At 46.0% G+C, this 25,166-nt stretch overlaps 2 protein-coding genes across 2 annotated transcripts; both read right to left on the bottom strand.

Moving 5' to 3' along the window:
- Positions 1-66: 66 nt before the first annotated feature.
- LOC120652602 (protein high chlorophyll fluorescent 107-like) lies at positions 67-4,785 on the bottom strand. Its single transcript, XM_039930471.1, has 8 exons — positions 4,332-4,785; positions 3,979-4,122; positions 2,987-3,292; positions 2,826-2,885; positions 2,210-2,455; positions 1,509-1,619; positions 1,000-1,176; positions 67-749 (listed from the first exon to the last, which is right to left on the bottom strand). Exons 1-8 carry the CDS (start codon positions 4,740-4,742, stop codon positions 315-317), a joined length of 1,890 nt encoding a protein of 629 aa, XP_039786405.1. The 5' UTR covers positions 4,743-4,785; the 3' UTR covers positions 67-314.
- Positions 4,786-5,813: 1,028 nt separating this feature from the next.
- Positions 5,814-23,311, bottom strand: LOC120652601 (FIP1[V]-like protein). The gene is given in 17 exon segments (XM_039930470.1): positions 5,814-6,520; positions 15,409-16,969; positions 17,063-17,145; positions 17,223-17,324; positions 17,411-17,494; positions 17,564-17,620; positions 17,715-17,841; positions 18,034-18,155; positions 18,491-18,805; positions 19,731-19,943; positions 20,464-20,564; positions 21,104-21,172; positions 21,290-21,360; positions 21,448-21,602; positions 21,769-21,835; positions 22,361-22,428; positions 22,782-23,311. Coding segments are annotated over 17 exon segments (4,026 nt in total). The 5' UTR covers positions 23,037-23,311; the 3' UTR covers positions 5,814-5,944.
- Positions 23,312-25,166: the final 1,855 nt, after the last annotated feature.

Here is a 25,166-nt window from a genome sequence, read left to right as displayed (position 1 = left end):
TCCTGGCTTTTATATATCTTAACGGATTTTTTAAGCTGATATCTTAAGGGGATTGAAGTAATGGCATTAGCATTTGGAAGGGTAACTTGATATTTCAGTCAAATCTGAATAAATTATGTAGGCACAGTCTTATTTATGTACAGGGCTAAACTTCTACTAGGACAGATGGTGGCAGAACTACGTACACTTGGTGGCGATAACAATTAACAGGTGACTGCTAATGGCAGCGGCCAGGGTGTCGTTCTCTTCTTACAGTAATGCCATTGGCATTAGTGATTTTTACCGGTGGAATAGAACAAATTGATCTGGAAAAGTTATGGGACAGGGAGAAGAGGAAGAGGCTTCCTGGGCAGCCGCCGTTTCCTCCTCTGAGAAACAACTCCCCTAGGATCAGAACCTTCAAGAACCGCATCCAGCTCTGCAGGGTCGAGGGCGAGCCTCTTTTTGATGAAACCGTCCAAATCAAAATCACTTCCTGGAGCCTCAACTGCTTTGCTGCCTCTGTTACCAGCATCATTGCTGGAAAGGCCAGAGGTATCTGAACCTCCAGTCGCTGAAGTTTCTGAAGACTCAGCTGCAGAACTCCTGGTGGTAGGAGGACTCGGATCTGCTGTGCTTTTAACAGTGTCCTGCCTTGCCGGCATGGATGGCTGGTCTAGGTTTAGGAGCTTCTTCACGCTGTCTAGGGCAGGGTCGATGATGTCGAGGAAGCCCATGACCCAGGATGCATCATCTACAACTTCGATACGCTGTCAGCACGGACAATGATCAGTGACACTGTTAATTTTCTCATACTAACACAGGTAACTTGAACATAAACAGTTCTTGCCTACTGTATCATCTATGGTCGACACAGACAATAGTCTTGTGCGGATAATAAAACAATGCAATATATGGACAAACAACGGTGTTGCTCCATAGACAGCTAGAACTACAACAACAACAACATAGCCTTTTTTCCCAAGCAAGTTGGGGTAGGCATAGACAGCTAGAACTAACCTGTTGAAAGTATAGATTCCGAATTTCTTCAGCTCGAACTGGATCCCCCTGTTCCTCCTCTAGTGCTGCCCATGTCATCCATGTCACCTCACTTTGAGAGTTTATGCTCAGGGACGATCTCAAAAGTCTTCTGGCAGCGATATAGTTACCAGCACGCTGTTCCAGGACTCCCCAAGCCTACAAAAGCAAGGCAGCAACTATTACAGAATAGCAAATGGAACACTGGCCCATAAGCACATAACAGTTCTGAAATCAGCACCCAGAATTGCTGCAATAAATGGCAATTTGAGTCCCTTAAAGATCAAAGACAACAAGATTCCAGTCCGGTTAAGCATATAAAGTTGCAGTAAACTAGATTGTACACTAATACAAGCATTCATATTTGACAACCATGATACACTAGTTCATCAAGCACGCAAGTGAACTTCTACATGTACATAGCATTCAAGATGAAAGCCATCGCCGACAGTTTAACAGGTGCCAGACTTGAACTGAGTGATATGCCTTACCTGAAGACAACGAGCAGCACACTCATTTGTCGAATTAACTGACAAAGCTCTCTGATAGAGGGCCCTTGCTGTTCTTGCATTTCCTTCCTTCCACTCCATCCACCCCCAAGCCTACAATGTGATCTACCGCTGAGTTTCAGATATACCTCAAATAAAATAGCTTTAATGTAAATCACCACTACGACAATTAAAAACAGTACAAAAACTGTTTCTGAATCTGATCCTTTTAGGACTTGCAACCATTTAGCTGTATATATCAGCCGCAGTTTACTTGAAGATGCAAGACTTTTCACTGAAAGATTTATCTCACAGTTTATCACTTTATTGTTGGGGATCTTTAGGCTCACAGTTTAGCAAATATGCATAAAAAATCAAAGGTTCAACAGATGAAATAAAAAATACTGATTCATAAGTCGGGAACTGGGTATTCCCCGAACTTTCCAACCCCGCAAACCATTGGATTGTATGAATTCATTTTTGACTGGGAAGATAAACTTCTTCCCTACTTGAGTTAGCACTGCACTGCAACTCTAGTGGTAAGAAGTTTCTCCCGAAAAGGAACCTCTAGTGTAAGAAGTTCAAGAAGCAACATCAGAAACCAAAGGCAACAATAAATCCATGCAGATAAAGGAACCTCAAACAGTTTTTTTAAAGGAAATAACATGGAAGTTACATAATCAGATAAAGCACAAAAGTCTTACTATCCAAACAGGCTGATGCCTTGGGTCAATCTGAGATGCTTTTCTGAATAACACACGAGCAACATTTGCTGATGAATAGTTATATTCCAGCAGTGCAAGTGACTGGAGAATTACTGGGTCCCTGGGGTTTACAGCATGCCCAATCTTGAGCAACTTCCTTGCCTTGTCAATGTTACCCTCATTTGCCTCGAATAATGCCCATACATGCCATGAAAACCGGTTTTTCGGACTAGCCTGGACAGCTTTCTGCACATGAAATTGAAGTTATACTCCAAGCATTGGAAAAATTTAGAAAAATATTACACATGTGAGGAACTATTGCATTCATATGTTAATAATGGGCATAAGAACAACTATCAATATAAGTTACACAAATTAATCCCACAGCATTATATTCATACTAGTAGAGACTAGAGAGAATATCTTCAATGAAAATTTAGAATAACTGACAGTAATTCCACTACTACTTACACTTCTTCTAAATACACATGAAGATGAGGAGGATGCATTTTGGAATGTGCAAAATCACACCAATAAAATCATAAGATGACAACAGTGGTTAGTCTAGAAGGGGAAAAGAAATTATCGTATTCTAGAAAGGGAAAGAAATTATCACCTCGAAGAGCTTTCGGGCCATTGTATTGTTTCCTGCACGCATTTCAACCTGAGCCCACGCCTACTAGAAAGTTATCGTACATGAATCCACAGTTTGGTACAAAAGGCAGCTCTCCACTTTTTCGCAGAAAAAAAAAGAATAATTATGAATCAAATACTTACAAGCCAGCTTGCACAACTTTTCGGATTGGATTGAGTGGCTTGTTGGAACAAAGTCTGAGCTTGTTCAAAGCGCTCTGCTTTAGCTTCAAGCAAAGCAAGAGTTTGGTAAATATATTCATTTCCTCCACAATATTTTAGGGCTTTCCCAAGTAGGTTTCGTGCCTTTTTTATGTTTCCTTGCTTTATTTCTAAAATTGCCCACCCATGCCAAGCAGCAATGTGCTTTGCATCAGCCACAGTAGCAGCATCAAACAGCTCTCGTGCTCTTCGAATATTTCCACCTTTGCTTTCTAGGACTGCCCAACACTGTCAGCAGTAGAAAAAAAAAGGATAAATGATGAATTCTGCATGGCCTCATGCTTTCATTTATTCTTAAATGGCTTGAATTGTAGATGCATGAAATATAAACGGTTATGGTTGTAACAGCACAAATTGGCCTGTTGATGGATAATGATTCCAGCATGTTGCATAATTTAGTCATAAGGAACAAATTATTTCTTAAACGATAAGAGATTATACTTTCAGGTGTGTAAATAAATTTAATAATAACCCTGATACGAGATATCAGTCCCTTTTAATGTCAAAATATTTTATGAAAGGATATTACTCAGAGAACCACTGTTGTCCCTACAAAAAAAAAACAGTGTCCATAGTAATGTACTGTGCTTCTTCATCATCTGTTTTGAGAAAAAGCAGACAAGCAGTAGACCTTCATGGAATGCAATGCGCTGACTGAAGCCCAAACACCGAATACCACTGATTGCTGAATTATATGCAAGTCAACAAAATCATACATTTAGGATAATGCTGAGCTCATTACCTTCAAACTTTAAAGGAATTTTAGAGAGCCTCCCAAACTAGACATATCAAGTTAACATGCCAAGATTACCTTAATAGTAACATCCCAAATGCGAAAGGTACTAGGAAACTCGTGTTCCACATCTTGCGTAGTACTCTACAAAGTTGAGCATATGAAGTGATCATGTACAAACCTGCCAAATGTATGGGTTTTCGCCTTGCGTCGCCTGGCATCCCCTCTCATACACCGCTCTAGCTTTGTCATACCTCGACTGCTTGCTGTAAAGCTTCCCCAATGCCACATATGGACGTCCGTCTTCAGGCCAGAATGAGATACACTGGTTCAGAAACAGAGCATCAGATCCGTCAGCTCAGAACAATATGCAGATAAGACCCACGTATAGTTACTCAATGGAGCACATAAATGCACTTATGCACATCTTCTAGTTCCATCTCGCCTTAATTTGCTAGCTAGAAACCTTGTGCTCGTGTACTCTATGGACTCCCAGTGCGTAATGCTACAATTCTCTACGCGCTCACGGCTCACCTTGTCTAGCAGCTTCTCTGCTTCAGGGAACTCAAATTTCCTGGTGTGCACCTTGGCGCGGTAGAGCCAGAGCTCGAGGTTGATGGGCAGCGGCCGCTCGCCGGCCGCGGCGGCGAGCTCCCCGTCCGTCGCCGGCTCGAAGAGCGGCACCTTCTTCGCGATCTCCGCGAGGCCCCTGTCGAACGCCCCGCCCATCGCCTCTCCCTCGAAGCGGCCCCCACCCCGCTCGGGCCCGCCCGCCGCGGCCGCGGCCGCGCCAGCCGCTGCAGCCGCGCGCGCGCGCCGGAGGCGGAGGGAGAAGTACGACGACGACGAAGACGACAAAGCTGTGGCCGCCGAGGCGGGCGGCTTCGCGCCGGGGCTCGGGAAGTGTGGGGGCGGCGTGGAGGGGGACAGGAGCCGCATCGCCATGAGCTCAATCGGAGTCTGGCTGCCGCAAACTGAGCGGGGCGCGCCTTTGAGAGAGAGAGAGAGAGAGGGAAGGAGACGAGGGGGTTGGATTGACGGGAGTGCCCTCGCGGATGCGGTGCCGTTAATGCCGTAGCGGGCGTTGGAGGGGCAGAAGCGGGAGGACGGGATGGGGTCGCGGCTGGAGGTTGTCAGCGCGCCACGTCGGCGCAGGGTCCCAATCACCGCCGGGGCGCCGGGACTACTGTCACTCGACGATTGTGCGACTTGTAGCTTGAAATATGGGCGGCCTCACGGCCGTGATCTGTGCCGGCGCCCTGCGTGCGTCGATATTTTTGTCTACGCGGGTGGCGTATTTTCTCTTGCCGAAGGCGGTTGCCCCTCCTCCAGCACGGCAATAGTGGTCGCTTGACGCTTGGGAGTCGTGAGAGTATCACTTTCTTCAGTATCTTCTTTTTTTTTCTTTTTTCCCGAGACTTTCTTCAGTATCTTCTGGTAATGAAGTTCCTCACGTGTCTCGCGCTCCAGGGTTATACGAGGCCAAATGCCCGTCACTTTTTAAAGACAAATTAACTTGGCAAAGTGAAAGGAGAAACCGCAGACCTCTAGTTGTATACTCCTATATGTAACGGGAGATGCTCATAACAATCAACGCATTGAGCAGAAAAATAAATAGTTTGAGGTCACGGAGTCTATCAATAAATCTAACACATAAATCCCCAAGGTTATCAGTGCAGCCGTGATGAACAAATAAAAATTGGAAGCAGCACAGAAGCAGAAGCATATATATAAACAGAAAAGGCAGCAGCACACAATTGCTGCAGAATCATGACATCGGGAGGTGACGGTACTCAGAGCACAAAGGGATGTTCTCTACTGCTATACAATACAGCAAAACCATACAGTTGCCTGCATCCAAAAACACGGAGATATTTTCCCGCATCTATAAAAGTGAAGTTAAAAATCCCAGGGGATAGTAAATCATCCAGAGTGGTGACAACGCCCCAGTACTGAAGTCTGATTGCCTTGTGTAATCTATTGCTCTGAAACTATGTAGGATACTATAGTATAAAATAACCTCAAGTGAATGCTTCTTATATTTTGTTTCCCAACCCCAACCATCAAAATAAACAAAAGTAACTGTGTAAGAATTTGAGCACCATAGGCAGGAACATCTTGATGAAGAAACCATCATAGTCAAGCTCTCAAGACATTTCCAGTATCTAACTGTTACCACCCTACCGCCGTTTCCTTGCAGGTCGCTGATTCTGGATATGATCTGTATTACATGCTACAGCTAATGGCTCTTTCATGTCACCATCCTCTTTTTTGGGAGCAATAGCCTCTTTGAACCTTTCCCTTCTTTTTTGCATCTTTTCCATTACCTCAAGTATGTGTTTGTCACATTCTCTTGTAGCTTCGTTGGTGTGGGCGGCATCTTTCGCCATTGCATCATTCAACTGTAACTGCTCTGCTGAACTTGTTTCAATAACTGATTTCAGAATTTCTCTTGGTTTAATCTTGCTTTTAGAAATGATATCATGATGGTCATGTTTGATCAGTTCTCCCTCCTCAATCTCCCCATCTTCTTCATTTTGCTGATTTTGGTGTGCAGATTTCTTTGAATACTGATTACCTAAGTGATGGTAGCCCATATTCTGTTTCCGCACATTCTGATGTACATGCTTCGGTTTGGAACTGCACAAATACTTGCCCACAGGAAGATGTCCCTTTTGATCATCTTCAATCACACGCCTTAACTCATTGCCTCGCCTCTCAAACTGCAAAAGATGACAGTATAGCATTGAGGAATAGAAGTCCAATCGATGAGGAGAATATGTGCAAGGATATGGTACAAACTACCAATTTTCACCAAAATAGCAAATACTAACAAATAATGCGATGAATTTGGACATTTGTGTTACACCCTAGAACATGCAATTGTGCTGTGAGGTTTTAGTACTACTGCTTATCACGATAAAAGGCAGAAACCCCAAGAAAATCTGCAAGGCATTGCCTCGCTCCATGTGGGAGTTCTCCAAAAGACCAAAACAGCCAAGTTGATCTAAAGATACATTAAGAAGCAAGCATGCACAACAACCTACCAACTTTCCAATAGTTATCCACTTGTCCTGCCTAACATTTGATGAGCAAGATTAGAAAAAAAAATATAGCAGCATTCAAGCAGAAACCAAATGGTTATATTGTTGACGTAACTAAATGTTGCAACAGAAACCAAAAAACATTCTAGCAAAACCATGATATTATATCAAAGAACACCAGAGAGTATTCTTAGAGTTAAATTATGTCTCTAAAGAAAATGCAGTATGACTCAGACTGAATTTGGTTTCTGAATTCTGAAACGTGAAGAAATTGGAGAACAGAGAGTACTTCTCAGCACTAATTACTGCATCCCATCAAGTATTTGATTTGACCTAGATCATTTTTGGGTGAGCATTTCAGCTGTTAACAGCTCAGTCTCGCTACATATTTTCATGTTCATTGGAAACTTCAGGTGAGATGTTCTTAGAATAATGTATATGATTAGTTTGACAGAAATATTGATATAATTAAAATACCAAAGTATGAATGAATTGCAGGTAAGTAAATATAAGCTTTAGATCAGAAATAAATGAAACAAGCCAGAATACACTGGTGCACAATCATAAGTTCATAACATAATCACATAGCACTAACCCAAGCCACTATTGAGACTCTTACAGGTGCAAGTTATAATGGCATAAGAATCAATGAAACAGTATGGTAATAAGGCTAGCAAGCATCAGGAGATGCTATTAATCAAATAAATTGATGGTCAGCCATATTAGAAGGGGGTATATTGAATGTACAAAAACAATCAAATTAAAATGGTAGTCCAGAGGAAAAGTAAAGTGCAACACAAGTTTAAACATTGAAGTCAACTTACTAAATTCCTGAAAATTGAATGTTCATTGAACATAGGACAACATTAGAGTTAACCATATTCAAGTACAAAGATCACTGTAAAGTGGCTAGGTGCTTAAAAGTTGAGAAAACTTCTGGTTAATAGATCCTAAGTGTGACTAAAGCACCAGCAACAAAATATACCTTAAAAAGATCTTGATTAAGAAAACAATATAACAGTTTTTTTTTAAACTATAGAATAGTTTGCCCAGTAGTTCCATTTGAATAGGTGAACCTAAACTAAAATAAAGACCTATTGTGGTATTGTTACAATTTAAAAAATAAAGAAGCTAAATATTTTTAGTTACTGAAGCTCACCAAATCAATGGCTAGAACAAAAACAGAAAAGGTAGATCACTCAAAGTCAAAGGGAAAAAATAACAAGATAGGTACATTGTGTATCTTATGTTGCAAGTATCAGTTAAATGTCAGAAGATCTGCATTGGTAGTGAAAAAGGAACACGAACCAAAAGTGTATAGCATAGCAAATTAAATCAGCCCAAATATGAGATAGTCATACAGGGGTGCACCTACCCTATCACACAAATCCCACTCCTAGGGCCTAGATAAGCATCTAATCTTAATTTTTATTTGTTTAGGTTTCGAGTTAGAAACAAAATGTTGATTTGTGTGGACATGGTTCAAATCTCAAACATGGTTGGAAATGTGATGCCCATGTGGCAAAAATCCTCTAGTATTTTAGGCCACATCAGCAAAACCATACTCACAAGCAGCTTAAAATGTATAAACTGACCTAGCTTCCTTAGCACTGACCACAGTTGTACATGCAACCAGATGACAATAGAAAGAGCTCAACTCCAGGGAGCAGTAGCACATTAAGAAAGTAGTTTGTTTTTTTTGTCTTTAAGACACAATGGACGGCAAATACATCAATAAGAATTAGAGCCATGATGTCATATCTTGCAGTATTACGCAGAAAGATAAACACAAAAATCTCCACATAAATCCACAATGGTGTATTCAAAACTAAATTTAGCCTCTTAACACCATGAGCAGCTATTATGGGTTATGGTCTATTATGCACTGGCGTAGGCATAAGTAGTGCCCCTGCACACAACCTTTTGAACAAACAGTGTAACCACCCACATAGATGCATACTCCCTCCATCCCCAAAAAAAAGTCATTCTAGGATTCAAAATTTGTCCCAAAAAACAAGTCACTTTACCCGATTTAGAAAGTGCATGCACATGTAAGAATCAATTACTGCCAAAGATGGGTAACAAATATGGGCAAACATGGTCATTTTACCTTCTTGCTAATCTGTCCTAAAATTTCTAGGATGACATTATTTTGGACGGAGGGTGTATGCAGTTATTTGAACAGATACAAGCAAGAGAGGACTGGCTCTAGCCTCTGGGCCTGATTTATAGAAACAAGAGAGGGATTGCTCTAGCCTCCGGGCCTGGTTTAGGCACTGAAAAGACAATATGGCCAAGTCCCTTGTGCAGCGTGCTTGCTAGCTGCAGGTTTCAGTGCAACATTTGAGTTTTTATCCCTTTGTTTGCAATTGCCAAGAAAAAATAAACATGTAACATATGCCTAATGAGATAAGGTTTTATCATTGACTAACAAAACTTCTAAATGTTGGAGTATATTGAGCCCATGTATAGAGGCCCATGTATAGGACCTATATATCCCATAAGTCACCATTCTCTCCTATCCTCTCTCTTGCATGGTATCAGCCTAGTTCATGGCTGCCGCCGCCGCCTTCATGGCCGGCAGGCCGCCGGCGCCACCCCTCCCTGCCCCCTCTTCCTCTACTCCGGCCGCCTGGGCTTCTTCTGCTCCGGGCGCCGCCGTCCCCTGCTCAGATCCGGGCCGGGCCGCGGTCGCCGCCGCGTCCTCTGCTCTGGGCGCCGCCCCCTGCTCCCGCATGGTGACCCCGGCGCGGGGCGCGGGCGGATCCGGCGCGCCGCACGTCGCCCCTGCTCCCGGCGCGGGGAGCGCTGCTGCTGCCGCCTCTGGTTACCGCCGCCTCCTCTGCCCTTGCTGCGGCCTCCTCTGCCCAGGCCCAAGAGCAACCCCTAGAAGCTGCCAAGGGCGACGGCGGCTACGAGGTCGTGGAGCTCGACGCCGCCGAGCTGCTCGCGGAGCACGTCCACTTCTGCAAGATCTGCGGCAAGGGCTTCCGCAGCGACGCCAACCTCAGGATGCACATGCGCGCGCACGGGGACCGCGCAGGAGGTGCGGGAGGATCCGCTTCTACTGCGCCCCCCTGCTGCGCCGGCCTCCAGCAGCAGGGCGTGCCGCCCGGAGCCCCTACAGCTGCTGCCTCTGCGTCTGCTCTGGCCGCGGGCGTGTGGCCTTGCCCGGCCCGATCTGCCGCCGCTACTCTGTTCCAGGGCGCGCGGGCCGCCCCTCCTCTGTTCCAGGCCGCCGCCCAGGCACCTCCTCCGCTCCAGGGCGCGGGCCGCGCCGCCGCCGCGCAGGCCGTCACGCCCGCAGACTTGGCCGCCGCCGCCGCCTTTGTGGCCGCCGTCGCGCCCGCCGCGCAGGCCGCCGCCTACCTCGCCGCCGCGCAGGCCGTCGCGCCCGCCGCGCACGCCGCGCGGGCTGTCGCGCCCAGGGACCCCGCGCGGGCCGCTGCCTCCCTTGCCGCTGCGCAGGCTGTCGCGCCCGCCGCGCACGCCACGCAGGCCCAGGTCGTCGCGCCCGCTGCGCAAGAAGGAACCCCTCGTCCTCAGCCCCAGCCGGCGGCCATGCTCGCCGCTGCTGCTCCCCTGTTAGCGCCGTTCTGGACACCGCCCGCTCCACCCAGCCAGCAGCCGACTTGGCGGGGGGTGGGACCAGACCGCACTGGCGCAGTCCTTCAGCACCATAGGGCGGACGCCGCCGGTCTACACCGAGTGGATCGCCGACTCGGGTGCCTCCTTCCACACCACCCCACATGCCGGTATCCTCTCTTCTGTCCGACCCCCACACCCCTCTTGTCCTTCTTCCATCATGGTTGGTGACGGGTCTTGCCTTCCTGTCACCGCCGTGGGTGCTGCTCCTGGCTCTTTCCGTCTTCCCAATGTCATTGTTGCTCCTCAGATGGTTCATAACCTTCTTTCCATTCGTCAGTTTACAGCTGATAATTCTTGTTCCATCGAGTTTGATTCTTCTGGCCTCACTGTAAAGGATTCGGCCTCCCGGCGTCCGCTACTCCGGTGTGCCAGCACGGGGCCCCTTTACACCCTTCGCCTTCCTTCTTCCGCTGCACCACTCTCGTCTTCTTCTTCGCCCTGGCCGTCTTGGTCTGCCGCTTTTGCCGCGACTCCGTCTTCCACCACTTGGCACCACCGTCTTGGTCACCCTGGACGCGACGTTCTGGCTCAGCTCGGTCGTAGTACCGATGTTCCTGGTACTAGGGCTCCTGCTCAGCCCCTCTGCCATGCGTGCCAGCTCGGTCGTCATGTTCGGCTTCCTTTTTCCTCTTCTTCCTCGCATGCGACGCATGCATTCGACCTTGTTCACTGTGACCTGTGGACCTCCCCGGTACTCAGCCTCTCTGGCTACAAGTACTATCTGGTGGTGGTCGATGACTTCTCGCACTACTCTTGGACGTTTCCTTTGCGTGCCAAGTCTGAGACCTTCCCCACCCTCCTCCACTTCTTTGCCTGGGTGTCCACTCAGTTCGGCCTCACCGTTAAGGCCGTCCAGTGCGACAACGGGCGGGAGTTTGACAACTCCACCTCCCGTTCTTTCTTCCTCTCTCGGGGTGTTCAGCTGCGTATGTCTTGTCCGTATACCTCTCCTCAGAACGGCAAGGCTGAGCGGATGATTCGTACGACGAACGACGTCGTGCGCACCCTTCTGATCCAGGCCTCTCTGCCCCCGCGCTTCTGGGCTGAGAGCCTCCACACCGCCACCTACTTGCTCAACCGTCTTCCGTCCACTACTTCTCCTGCCCCCACTCCACACCACGCTCTTTTCGGTACCCCTCCTCGCTACGACCACCTTCGGGTCTTCGGGTGTGCGTGTTACCCTAACACCTCCGCCACCGCTCCTCACAAGTTGGCGCCCCGCTCGACTCGTTGTGTGTTCCTCGGTTACTCCCCTGACCACAAGGGGTACCGATGCCTTGACCTCACCACTCGCCGCGTCCTGATCTCCCGACACGTCGTCTTCGACGAGTCGGATTTCCCCTACTCCACCTCTACACCTTCTCCTGACCCCGAGCTGGAGTCTCTGTTTCCGACTGACCCGGTGGTTCAGCCACCGTTACCTGTCTGTCCTTTTCCTGCAGGTTTTCCCGGCACGCCGGCACCGTTTCCGGTTATCCTTGCTGCGCCGAGCGCGGCCCCGGTGCCTGCGGTCGCGCCACGCGCGGTCCCCGGACCTCCGGTCGTGACGCGCGCGGACCCGGTGTCACCCGCTGCGCCACGCGCGGCCCTGGTGCCTTCCCCTGCACATGCGCGGTACACTCAGCCGGTGCAGGTGCACCGGCGCCGCTCGGCGCCGACCCCGACACCGCAGCGGTACGCTGAGCCGGTGCAGGTGTACCGGCGTCGACACCGGCGCCGCCTCCTGCTCCGGAGGCTCCTGCGACGCCGACACCGGAGCCGTCGCCGCCGCCGCCACCTCCGGCTCCCTCTCGAGCCGAGCCGGAGGTGTACCACCCGCCGGTCATCCATCGGGATCCTCGGCATATCCATCCCATGGTGACTCGGCGGATGGCGTCCCAGGCCGCGACTCTCTCCGCCACCGAGGGAGAGCCGCGGGTCTCTCCGGTACCATCCTCTGTCCGCGACGCCTTGGCGGATCCTCACTGGCGTCGCGCGATGGAAGAGGAGTACGCGGCTCTTCTTGCCAACCAGACGTGGGACCTCGTGCCGCGTCCGTCTGGTTGCAATGTGGTGACTGGCAAGTGGATCTGGACGCACAAGCGTCGGGCTGACGGCACACTGGAGCGCTACAAGGCTCGCTGGGTTCTCCGGGGGTTCACTCAGCGGCCTGGTGTGGACTATGACGAGACTTTCAGCCCGGTCGTGAAGCCCGCTACGGTGCGCACGGTCCTCTCGCTTGCGCTCTCGCGCTCCTGGCCTGTGCACCAGCTGGACGTGAAGAATGCGTTTCTTCACAGCACTCTCTCAGAGACTGTATACTGCTCTCAGCCAGCGGGATTTGTGGACTCGAGTCGTCCGAATATGGTCTGCCGGCTCAACAAGTCTCTCTATAGACTGAAGCAGGCTCCTCGGGCTTGGTACTCTCGGTTCGCCACGTTCTTGATGACACTGGGATTCACCGAGGCCAAGTCCGACACGTCTCTCTTCATCTACTGCCGTGGGGATGAGACTGGCTATCTGCTGCTATATGTCGACGACATTGTGCTCACAGCTTCCAGTCAACAGTTGCTTCAGAGTGTCATCTCCTCACTGCAGCGGGAGTTCGCTATGAAGGATCTCAGTCAGCTCCACCACTTCTTGGGCGTCACTGTTGAGCCTCGCCCGTCTGGTCTTCTCCTTCACCAGCGGCAGTACGCACTTGATATTCTGGAGCGGGCTAGGATGACTGATTGCAAGCCCTGCTCCACTCCTGTCGACACTCAGGCGAAGCTGTCTGCTGATCTGGGTGATCCGGTGGCTGATCCTACTGCCTACCGGAGTCTGGCCGGCGCTTTGCAGTACCTCACCTTCACCAGGCCGAACCTCACCTACGATGTCCAGCAGGTCTGTCTCCATATGCATGATCCCCGAGTCAAACCTTGTTGCGCTGAAGCGTCTCCTCCGGTACGTCCGTGGCACTGTGGACCTCGGCCTGGTACTTCACCGCTCCTCCTCTGCTGAGCTGGTGGTCTACACTGACGCTGACTGGGCTGGCTGCCCGGACACTCGTCGCTCCACTTCCGGCTACGCCGTCTTCCTGGGCGGCAACCTGGTCTCTTGGTCGTCCAAGCGGCAGCCGGTTGTCTCCCGCTCCAGTGCCGAGGCGGAGTACCGGGCTGTCGCTAACGGCGTGGCGGAGGCTTCCTGGCTACGACAGCTCTGGGCGGAGCTCCACAGCCCGCTCGCCAAGAGCACTCTCGTCTACTGCGACAACGTCAGCGCCGTGTATCTCTCCACCAACCCCGTCCAGCATCAGCGGACGAAGCACGTGGAGATCGACCTACACTTCGTGCGCGACAGAGTCGCCATCGGCGATGTTCGGGTACTCCATGTCCCGACTACCTCCCAGTTTGCTGACATCTTCACCAAGGGGCTGCCCTCCTCGGCCTTCTCGGAGTTTCGATCCAGCCTCAACGTAGCCGGTGGCTAGTTGTGGTTGCGCGGGGGGGGGGGGGGGTATTTGCCCTTTGTACTCTATTTGTAATCTCTTCTTGTCCAGTCATGAACACCGCTGCGTCGGTAGTTCAGACTGCGGGGGGTGTTAGCTTTCTTGTTGTCCAGTCTTGAACACCGCTGCGCCGGTAGTTCAGACTGCGGGGGGGTGTTGGAGTATATTGAGCCCATGTATAGAGGCCCATCTAGAGGCCCATGTATAGGACCTATATATCCCACCCTTATAGGGTTTGGAGGAACATAAGTCACCATTCTCTCCCATCCTCTCTCTTGCACTAAACAAAGGAATAATGAATGGAGCCATGGATGATAGATGCATCAGTTTGTACTTTGTATGATAGACATGTTTTAGTTTGAATGATGTGCAATGGCAGAAAGAATAAATATTTCATGGTCAATAATGGTCCCTTTAAAATAATATTCAATAGTTAAGATCTGACCTTCTCCGAATCTAAAGAAGGAACTCATCTACAAGGCCTTCTTAAGCGCTATCATACCGCTTAATCACTAAGCGGTGACTTAGCAGCTTGCTTACCACATTTTAGAAAACTGATACTAACTAATAGACAACCTAACATTTCGCATGTGACTCATAGAAGACAACCTACACAGTAAAGATGGACAAACACGTCAAGCTTACTGAAAGTCAAAGAAGATTATTTACACCAACAGAGCCTTTAGTCCCAACTCCCAACCTAGTTAGGGTAGTCTAGAGACAAAAGCCACACAGACCAAGCAATAATGTTATAATATAAAAATAGCAATATATTACTTGTAGTCACATAGCAGCAAAAGAACTTGGTCTGTAGGTCATAGTTGTGATGCATGGATTGATAAGTTCCAAGCATTCCTATTAACAATTATTTGGATTTTGGATATGTTTCACAGCAAGAATCCCGCAACTCCTATTGACACAGAGAAGGTTATTTGATATCAAGCAAACAATGTCAGAAATATCACAGAACTGGACCAATTTGGACAAAGGCTAACACTACAGGTCCAGAATCCCATGGAGGGTTACTCAGGTCTTTGTCAGAAAATACTAACTATTGTTTGCTGGCATTTGAAGATGGATTTGAAATGTAACACATGTATCCCAACAAATTGAACAGCTTAAACCAGAAATTCAACAGATTAAAATAGAATTGGCAAATATTGACGAGGAAGTGCTTTAATGATATCCAAAGTGCTTGCATTTAAGAAACCTGGGGCCATGGTTAGCAATGCCCAGATAGTCAATACTCCACTAATCCTCATGCCACTTTATGATCTGTGCAATCCAGTTTAGGATACCTAAAAGCATGACTCAGTTTTGTTTTGTGTGTGTGCATGTGTGCTAGCAGAATACATCATCATGCCAGATATAAGAATGTAAAAGTAAAAGGGCAGATTGATAGAAAGTTGACATGTACAATTTGTTGGATTTTTTCCTCCTGAAAGTTTACCTTTATTTTCCTATCATTCAATCGGAAGTTATCAGAATTCTCCAGCTCATGCCTTCTCCCAACACAAATGTTTGAAACAGTATTACTATTTCTCATATCACCAAAATTACAAATGGCTTTTGTATCAATTTCCTCTGTAAACTTATGCAGCTTCAAAGCATAAATCCTCCTATCGCTGACCATGGATTGATCATCCATCGCTCTTCTTCCTTTCAGAACTGACAAATCAGCAAGATTTTTTTGGTTCATGGAACCCAGATCAGCATGAAGCTTCCTCTTAACTGGCAGAATAAAACGACCTGTTTCAGCAACAGTATCACTGCACAAAGCAGATTGAGGAATGCTGCCATTGTTCTTTTGATGATACACATCATAATGATATTGTACCATCTTAGCATTGCGGATTCTTTTGTTATCTATACATCTGTTTCTTGAGCTCTTAAAAGGGAAGCCAGTAGCAGGCAAGTCTCTCTCAGAATTCTTGAGGCTAGGATACAGCTCAAGATGGTTAGCTAGTCTGCAACGCTCATCATTGCTTTCAGCAAATCTTCCTTTGTCTCTGTATCTCCCTCTGAGCTCAGGACCCTGCCATTCGCAAAATCCATAGTCAGTGTAGTGGGGAAATTCATCCACGCTATGGTCATGCCTGGCTCTTCTCTTTTCCTGACAATGCCTTTCTCTGTACATTTGTCCATCATCGGCATCAGACACATCAGAATTTAGCACTGAATGGTATACATGATCATGATGTTCCTGCCACTCCTTGGCTGAAGAGAAGCACTTCTCAACATCTTCTCCTTCACTGAATTCATGTGAAGATCGCCTATGGTGGTGACTAGAATTGCTAAAGTAATGCTTGTCATTTTTCAGGGCTACTCTTTCCAGAGGTGAATAACCTTGCTTCTCATAAGATTGATTGTGAACTGCATTGCGATAGTTGGTCCTCAGGAAAGATGAGCTAGATTTTCTCTTCTCATACCTACTAGGGTAGCTATCTGTTGATTTTTCTTTTTCAAGTATAGCATACTTCCCGCCATCTACGCTTTGTCTCCTCAGTTCTTTTCTTGTTTTATGTCCAGATTTAAGGAGGTTGTCATCACTTTTGCAGTCAACAAAAGAATCACTGGACTTGCCCCGTCCAGGAAAAGAAGCTTCACCCCTCCAAAAAGGTTTAGTTGCCTTATGATTTCTATCATCAGTAGGTGAAGGGGTATAACTATGACTGCGAATTTCACTGTTTTCTCTGTCTGACTTACTTGAATGGCGGTAAAAGTCAGATTTGACATGCTCATCCTGAAGTTTGGTGCCTTCAAAGAAGACCCTGGAATCTGAATGTCTATTGGCTCTTTTGAAATAGAAATCTCCTTTTGATTCTCCAGAAAGCGTATCAGAATAATCAGGACTAGAAGATTGGCCCCTTTCACAAGAAGAATCTCTTCTATCCAGTTTGCTGCCACTGCACTCTGAGGAACCTCCACCATGCACTTCCTTATCAACCACCCTGTCCGCCACATGGCTGGAGCCCCTCAAATATCTGGCACCAGGATGGTCAATGGACATTCTGCATGCAGTGCAATTGAGAAGACAATCAGCTCAGGAATCAACTTGAGAAACACATGGTAACCACCCTCAAAATGACTTTCACTATGCATACCTTTCAGTGGTCACACACTTCTGATTTAATTTTGAGCTGTCATCTGAAGTGGACTGATTTGAGGGTGAAAGTGTCATGTTTACCTGCTCAATCAGATTACTTGTTAGAATATAGCCAGAAGATATTGCTGAACCATATAAAAGGCCTTGATGAAACATACTTGAATCACAACATCTGAATCCCTCTGTATTGGACGCCACAAGTCTGCTGACGGAACACGTTCATGTGCACTGCCTTCAACATGGATTGCTCTACCCTTTGGCTAGATTAACAAAACTAAGTTAGCCCTGTTAGATTACACGTGAAAATATGATAATTCAAATACACTAAAAAATGACTTCATATTACCTTGGCAAGGCCATTTCTTCCTTCAAATCCAGAACAATTTGCTACCTTTGACATTGCTTTGACAGATTTTAGTTTCAATGATTCCTGAATACAGAGATCATAAGGTTTTGCTCAACAAAAAAAAATGGTATGCGTCCAAGGCTAATGCCTTACTTGATCCGGTCCTGATGTTTCATTTGCATGTGATCTGGTCCCTAACCTTAATTGCTTCTGCACAAAAAAGTTGTGCATTTAGCTCAATTTTCATTTGACAACATAGAAACTGCTATACAAATGTCAACAGGAAATAACATGATCAGAGTACCATGCTGCACCAATATCTTATCCAGCCTTCTTCCTCCAGATTAAAATTGAAGTAGTCACTAAGATTCACTCCTTGTTGTCTCCAAGGCTTGTGTTGAAATGCTTCAATGTCTATGTCGAAAATTGTGCTGAAATAATATAATGCAGTGTTAGGATCTGCACTCAAGCTAGTGCATCTTAACTATCAGTTCATGACAGGAAGCCATATGGACAGGCCAGCCAATTCATGCAGCTTTCAGTTACTAATAACCCAATAAGCAACAGGAAATTCCTCTTTTTCTCTCTTCTGATGCCTAAATAACAAAAAAGCCACACCGCACCTGTTTCTTGTCAAGAATAAATTAGAATCGCGTTGAAACATATGCTGGCGACCTCGGTCAACTTGCGCCATGTTAGGTAACGTCATTTTCTCAAGAGATCCCTTGCACTGGAGTCCACCAACCTGGAACAGCGCAGTCCAACACAGGAACTATCATCCAAATTGGTTTGCTTAGGAATACATAAATCATTACATCAAACAACTCCAAAACAGCAGCTTCAATCTACATGTAACCACACAGAAGAAACTGAAATAAAGAGCAAATTCGACTTAAAGCTCTCAAGAGGTGTGCCTAGGAATGGCAAGAACCCACATATTCATGCAATGTGCTGCAGATCAGTACTGGAGAATCTAGAACCTCCCCTGAATAAACTACACCTACAGTATTTGAAGTTCTAACCCACTACGGCACCAATAAGAATGTTAATACTACCAATTTCAGCCAATTCACCGCATACCGTTGCCCAGCCGCCATCGTTTGCAGATGAACCCTTCACGCGGCAGCCCGAATCCTCCCCCTCCTCAGCTTGGCACTCCTCACCTCGACCCACAGGAGGCGGCGGCAGCGGCGCGCCCGCGTCCTCGTTGAGGACGATGTGGAGGCCATCATCGCTCTCCTCGTCGCTGCTGCTGTAGCCCGCGGTCCCGTCCCCCAAATCCACTGCCTCGTTCGCGTCCACCTCCGGTACCTCCTCCTCGCCGTCGGTGGCCGGGTCGGAGTCCCTCGCATTGGAGCCGCCGCTCTCCCCCGCGGCGGCGAGCGCGGCCGTGACCTGCTCATCAAGGTCCGCGTAAAGGTCCTCAACGTCGTCGTCATCATTGTTGCTGGCCGCGGATACAGGGGCGGCGGCGGCGGCGGCGGCGTCCTCCATTGGGTCGGCCATGGGGAGGCGGCGCAGCAGAAGGAACACGAGTGAGGTCCTACCTGCTAAGCCATGGGTGGCGCTGATGCAGGTTGCGCAAAAACCTTGGAGCGCCGCTGCCCAATTAGCCTACGGAGTAAAACCCTAGAACGAGGACAGTGGTCACTGGTTCGCAGTGCATCCCGTGTTCAGCTTCTCACGGACCGCACTCGTTTGGATATTTTCTCTGGTATAAACGTGCTACATCATTCTGCAGAATTTTGGAGAACTGAAAGTATAGCATGATATTTTTAAAATTTTGAACTAGACTTGACTCAATTTAGTTTATTGTTTGTTAAATTACGGGAAGGAAATTCGAATTAGTAGCTTCGTTCTACATTCCTAGAAATGCAAGTTCGGGCCAACTGATAACCGAGCGCTCGAAAGACTGTCGGCCTATTCCTATGCTTCACAATTCGAACAAAACTAAGCTACATTTAAATTTTTCACGTAGCAGTAGCCCAGAGTTACATAGAGCATTTACAGAAATCGTTTCTTACAATCAAAATTTGGCAGTCTGTAATTTTGTATCGCTTTATGTTTTCAATGTGTCCTACACTAGATCACATCAACCGCAGGTTCAAAACTACAATGCAGCAATCTGTCAACTTGGAATCGTACAAAGGATCCTACACATACAGATGAAACAGCACCGCTTGCTGCCTCGCGTAGTATCAACTAAGTCCAATCAATGGCGTTCTTCAGCAAACTGGATCTGTTCAAGTGGTGTAAACTGTGCAGTGCTCCTATTCTTAGAAACCCGGTAGCCCACAAAGATAGACAGGCAAATGGCTACCACCGAAAGGAGCAAAGCAAAGGCGGTTGCAGCATCCCAAGAACGATTAGGCGCCGGCCTGTAATATGCAGCCTCAGACGAAGGCTGTATATCCAAAATTAACCAGTTGCAGCTGGCTGAGTAATGCTCAGAATCACTCCATTCTTTGCCGTCAGTTGGGTACCAGAAGGCTACGGCCATATTGCTGGGCTGGCCTATTGTGAACTGCGCATCCTGCATCGCCAAAAGGAACATTTCAGTTACTATATTTTGTCAAGGAAATGATGCTATAGAACTTCAAGCAGTTCGTAAAATTAATGAAGGGTATCAAATTTGCCATTCCACAGGCTTACAATAGATACGAACGCATTGGCCCCTTAAAGGTACTAGTAAGTTGGCCTGTGCTAATGCTACTGGTAAAAAACAACACATGTAATATTTATGTGTAATAATAATATACACTAAATAAAACAAAATGGTACTAAGTACATTTTAGCAACAAGGTCAATGCAATTTATGTTTCTGAACTTCTGAAAATCAACTAAAATGTTTATAATGGCATGCTGTACTGTTGTCTATCCACAAAAAAAAGTTGTTAATATCTTTTAGGCATAGTTTACGCAAAATATAGATTTGTGAGATTATTGAAGCCCCAATAGCTATTCTCCTTTTTTTGCCATTTGATATCCACGAGTAGCTACTAGCTATCGTTCGTGCTACAGTGCCTTCATGTAATGTAATAGTAGATAAGTACCTGCTGAAATTGATCCATTGTTCTTAAGGGTCTTGAGAACTCAAAATAATATGTGCCCTTCTCATCTTGTTTTCCATAAGGATTATCATCATCAACAAAGCCTGGAAGAAGATTTCACATGATAATCAGATGATAAAGTTTAACTTGGACGTATATTTGTTTGGGTCAACATTTATATAGTGACACGCAAAAATACATTGATGACTTGCTAGATCTAGGGTGTGTTTGGCATGGCTCCAACTCCACGAAATTCATGGGGTTCTTTGAGCTGCTCATACCCAGCTCCAAAATTTTAGGAGCTACAGTTGTAAATAAATCAAGGGTCTTTTGCTGAGTCATTATACTTTTATTTTAGATTTAAAATTAAAATAATAAAATATTTTGATGTATTTTACAAACTTCAGCTCCAGTATGGATCTTAGAGCTGGAGCCGTGCCAAACAGATCCTAGATGGTATTGGAAACTCATTGCTCGTTATTAATTTACATAGTTGCTAGCAGATGGGAAAAAAGGGGACACTAAGAAGATGAAAGCGTGTAAACTCAAGTTCCCAATCCTCAGAAGACATCTCCCATATTATGTGCCTTTGAATCCATAAACAAGCCAAGCAAAGATAAAAAGAAGAGTCTGATGGTTTTACCTGAATGGACAGTCAGTGAACTGTGCCACCAAGCCCCGTGCCAATCATTTTGAGCATTTGAATTGTTCTCTGCAATAAAAATTGTCCAAAACAAAGTTCAATCACAAAAGGTCCATAAATTCGTACAAAAACAACCAAAGATACAATTCACATACAATAATTTCTGAATTTTGTAAGCATGGGTACCTTTAGGGCCGACACCATCAAGGTATCGGCAATGCGGATTCCATGCATAGACATCAACAAGGTGACCAAATCTAAACAAACGCAATTTTTAACAGTAAGTATCTACATCATACAATACACAACTGCACAACCACATTTAACAGGTCGAACAGAGTTACCTGTCACCTCCATTTCCAACAGCATTATCTATGTGATTGCCACCATAAAGACGTCCAGGAATGGCATTTCCAATTTCGAAGTGCATAATGTCAACCTCATGGCCTCTACAACTTTTACTCGTGCAAGAACCTCGCATATCTTTGCATCCTCCCATCTAAATGGTCAAACAGTGCCATGTTGATACACCAATAAGAAGCAGTACAAAAAAATAAAACTGACATGCAAAAAGGAGTTCACCATACATAACAAGGAAAAAGCAAAATGCATGAATCAGCAGCAACCCTTGTAATGTATAATAGCTGGGAGAGATTCAAACTTACATTGTAATATGTGGCTTTATCTCCAACTTGGAACATCAGAGAAACAGAAGGGCACTTGTTACTTTTCCTGTGTTGATCAACAAATCAATCAAAACCACAGGTTAACTGATGATGCAGGGGTATGTAGTCCAAACTAATTGTGGAAGGCCAACATCCTATTCAGAATCAAATAATTTTCACAAGGCACAATAAATCAAATCAAATCCAACCACCAACATGCCCTTAAAGTCTAAGGCAATGGGGGAAATGTCAAGCCAAGGCACACTTGATCCAACTAAAAAGCATCAAGCCTTAAATAACATCAATGCAGTAAAAAAACTGTTGTGATACCACCATTTAATAGAACAATTGAGAGCCATGCATAAATCTATAGGCCTCCGTCAAATGTCAAGGTCAATGTTCGCAAAGAGAGATCGAGATGGGTTAGTGCAGCAAGACAAACTAGCAGACTGGTTGTTTAACACCTCCAATCCAGACATCCAGCACAACATCTCTCTGGACTAAATGAGTGGTCATAAAGAGCACTACAGCTTCCACTATCATTCTATCGCTGCACTAGTACAGATGTAACACAAAAAGACGGCGAAAGTACCCTTTACTGTAAGCGTAAGCCCCATCAACCTGCAGCATGAAGAAGACGTTGACGCCATCATGCACAGCCTGCATAACCCAGTCCAAAAGTTAAACAAATGCATTATTTTGGAATTTGGAGACATCAAGATTTCAAACTAGTATCAAACACATGAATCAACTCTTCAGTTGAAAATCGAACTCGATCATCAAGCTACTCCAGATAAATCTAAAGATCTTACTACGCCTAGCAGTCAAAATGCTACAGCGTAAGATCGAAGTCCATGATTCAGCTCATTGATCACCTTTTCGATTTCGACAACACAGTCAGTTCTAAATCCAACGGCGTTCAACCAAACTTCTCGAGATCCACACGTTTCCCTATGGGCGACAGGGGAAGAGATCTTCCAGACCCAGACGAAGAGAGCCTGGAAGAGACGAACCTTGATGGCGACTTTGCCGCCGGAGTAGACCTTGTCTTCGTCTGGGTCGAGCGCCGGCAGCAGGGCGAACTCCGAGGCCTCCACGCTGTCCCAGTCGTCGCTGTGGCCGTCCACGGTCACCTCCCCGGGGCGGAACTCCGCGAGAACGCGCCCACCGCCACTGGAGCACGTGGGCGCCTCGCCGTGGTGCTCGTGCGCGGCGGCGGCCGCGAGGAGGGCCGCGGCGGCTGCCAGGACGACCAGGAGCCTCGTCATGCGGGGACCCGCGGATCAAGGCTTCGTGATCGTGCGGAGCCGGAGGCCCTTTCCGTGGTCGGGGACAGCGAGAGCCTCAAGGTTCGTCTAGTCAGCCACACGGCGGCGGCGGCGGCGTGCAGACTGGAGAACGAGGAGGCGTCCGTCGCCGGCCTGGTTGGGGCCTGGAAATTTCGCATCTGCCCGTGAACGGAAGGAGTTGACGAGATTACCCCTATGCTTTCGAATTGCTCCATGGCCCCGGGGAGTATAGAATGGGGAGGGTTGATTGGGGATTTGGGAGGCGTGGACCGGAGAACATCGGCTACAGTAGCTATTTGACCGCCCACGCCATTACTCCAACGGAAGCAGTTCATCCGCAATCACTCTGTTCATATGTATCCAGCCAAACCAGCACCAGCTACCAGTACCAGTCAGCCAGCAGTATTTTTTTTCTCATAATAAATTAGTACCAGCCACCAGCCACAGCCAGCCGAACACAGTCAATACTGGAGGGAGGGACTACGTGTGGACCTTCCGTTAGCGAGGAAGGGTGCCCTGTAATGGAGGAGATTATAAACTTACTAGGTGATTTCTCTGCACGTTGTTGCGAGTTTTGAGGGAGTTTTTTTAATAAATTGTGACTAAATAATGCAAAAAAAAATAAGTAAAATAGTATGGAGAGTATACTACATTACAATATAGTACTTAGATCAATAAAGGAAACTTATCATTGAGCTAATGAACACAGATGAAATTAATAGAACTGATATTCACATACAAAATAGATAAATGTTATTTAATACATAGTGATAATTTTGGTTTAGAGATGTAATCTTAATTGTGGCCGGCTTACATGCATGAATGTTTAACCTCTTCTTTGGTTAATTAATAAATAGGAGAAGAAAAAATCAAGAAGACATACATCTAATGGACAGAAGATGTGCACGAAGTTGATCGAATGAATATGCTAATTATGATGATGTGGAAAAGAGAAAGAAATAGCATTTATGACACTTCTGGTGATCAATTCTGCGGTAGTAATATGAATTTGACTTGCATGTTATATTATGGGATCGGGTAAAAATATGTAAGCTAATATAAGAAAAATCAATAGAATAAAATATTTGATCACATACATTATAGAGCGTATGTATATGACTTTGCTTTAATAGATTAAAGATTAAAAGTGCTACGTACACATAGTAGAGATGGTATGGACATTTGTTTTTCAATTAATAAGGGAACATAGATATATTGTAGATATATTGCATGAAAGGATTGCAAGTTAGGAATAGGCGATGAAAAAATAGCATATGCATATGACTTTACATTAATAAATTAAAGATTAAAAGTATTGCACAAAGTAGAGATGACAAGGACATTTTTTTTAACTAATAAGGGAACATGGATAGATTACTTGAAAGGATTGCAAGTTAGTGCCACACTTAGTGAGGAATGAGGAGGACACATTGCATGAAGAGATACACTTTAGTCGGGAGCTAATTGTAAAGTTAGTGGAACACTTAGTGGAGAATGATGTGGACACCTTGCATGAAGAGAGAATACACTTAATGATGACCAATTATATAGGATATATAGATATGGAGTGTTACCATAGAAGCGCGATGTGAAAACATAAAATTTAAAAAACAAAATTATGATCCCCTTGTGTAACCATAGAAGCCATGACCAATATAAAATGAGAATACTTCATAAGCTGAATACAACTTGCAGCATTGTCAAGATGATGTGGAGGAAAGGGAGATAAGAGAAATATGTGGTATTTAACGAAGCTACCATCATTGAGCAAATATAGTGCTAGACAGCAATGATTATAATTAATATCTACTAAAGGCTAGTTTCATTTATGCAGGAAAAAAAGATTAAGCACAACGGACAACTTATGTGACAATTTAATACTAATTTAATTTAAATTTTGTAAATACCTTCCATAAATCAACGATTAGAAAAAAAATCAAGGCAAAAGTACCTATTGGTACTAACAGAGCTCTTGGGTTTTATGTTAAATCACAATATTCACTCTGTTCTGCTGCCAACCAGCAACCAGCAACCGTGCTTTTTTTTCACACCAAATCAGTACCAGCCATCAGCCAACAACCAGACAACAGTACTTTTCTCTTATAGTAA

The sequence above is a fragment of the Panicum virgatum genome, chromosome 9K (genome assembly GCF_016808335.1).
Source record: "Panicum virgatum strain AP13 chromosome 9K, P.virgatum_v5, whole genome shotgun sequence".
NCBI classification, from domain to species: domain Eukaryota; kingdom Viridiplantae; phylum Streptophyta; class Magnoliopsida; order Poales; family Poaceae; genus Panicum; species Panicum virgatum.
Note: the sequence above shows the minus strand (reverse complement) of the source record. Positions and strands in the feature narration are given on the sequence as shown.

Bases quoted from the DNA above. Each gene is read 5' to 3' on its own strand.
- LOC120652602 (XM_039930471.1), bottom strand. From the start codon at position 4,742: ATGGCGATGCGGCTCCTGTCCCCCTCCACGCCGCCCCCACACTTCCCG. The intron at 4,123-4,331 runs GTGAGCCGTGAG...TTTCTGAACCAG, and splicing joins CAGAGAAGCTGCTAGACAAG to TGTATCTCATTCTGGCCTGA. The intron at 2,456-2,825 runs GTGATAATTTCT...TTTCATGTGCAG, and splicing joins TGGCCCGAAAGCTCTTCGAG to AAAGCTGTCCAGGCTAGTCC.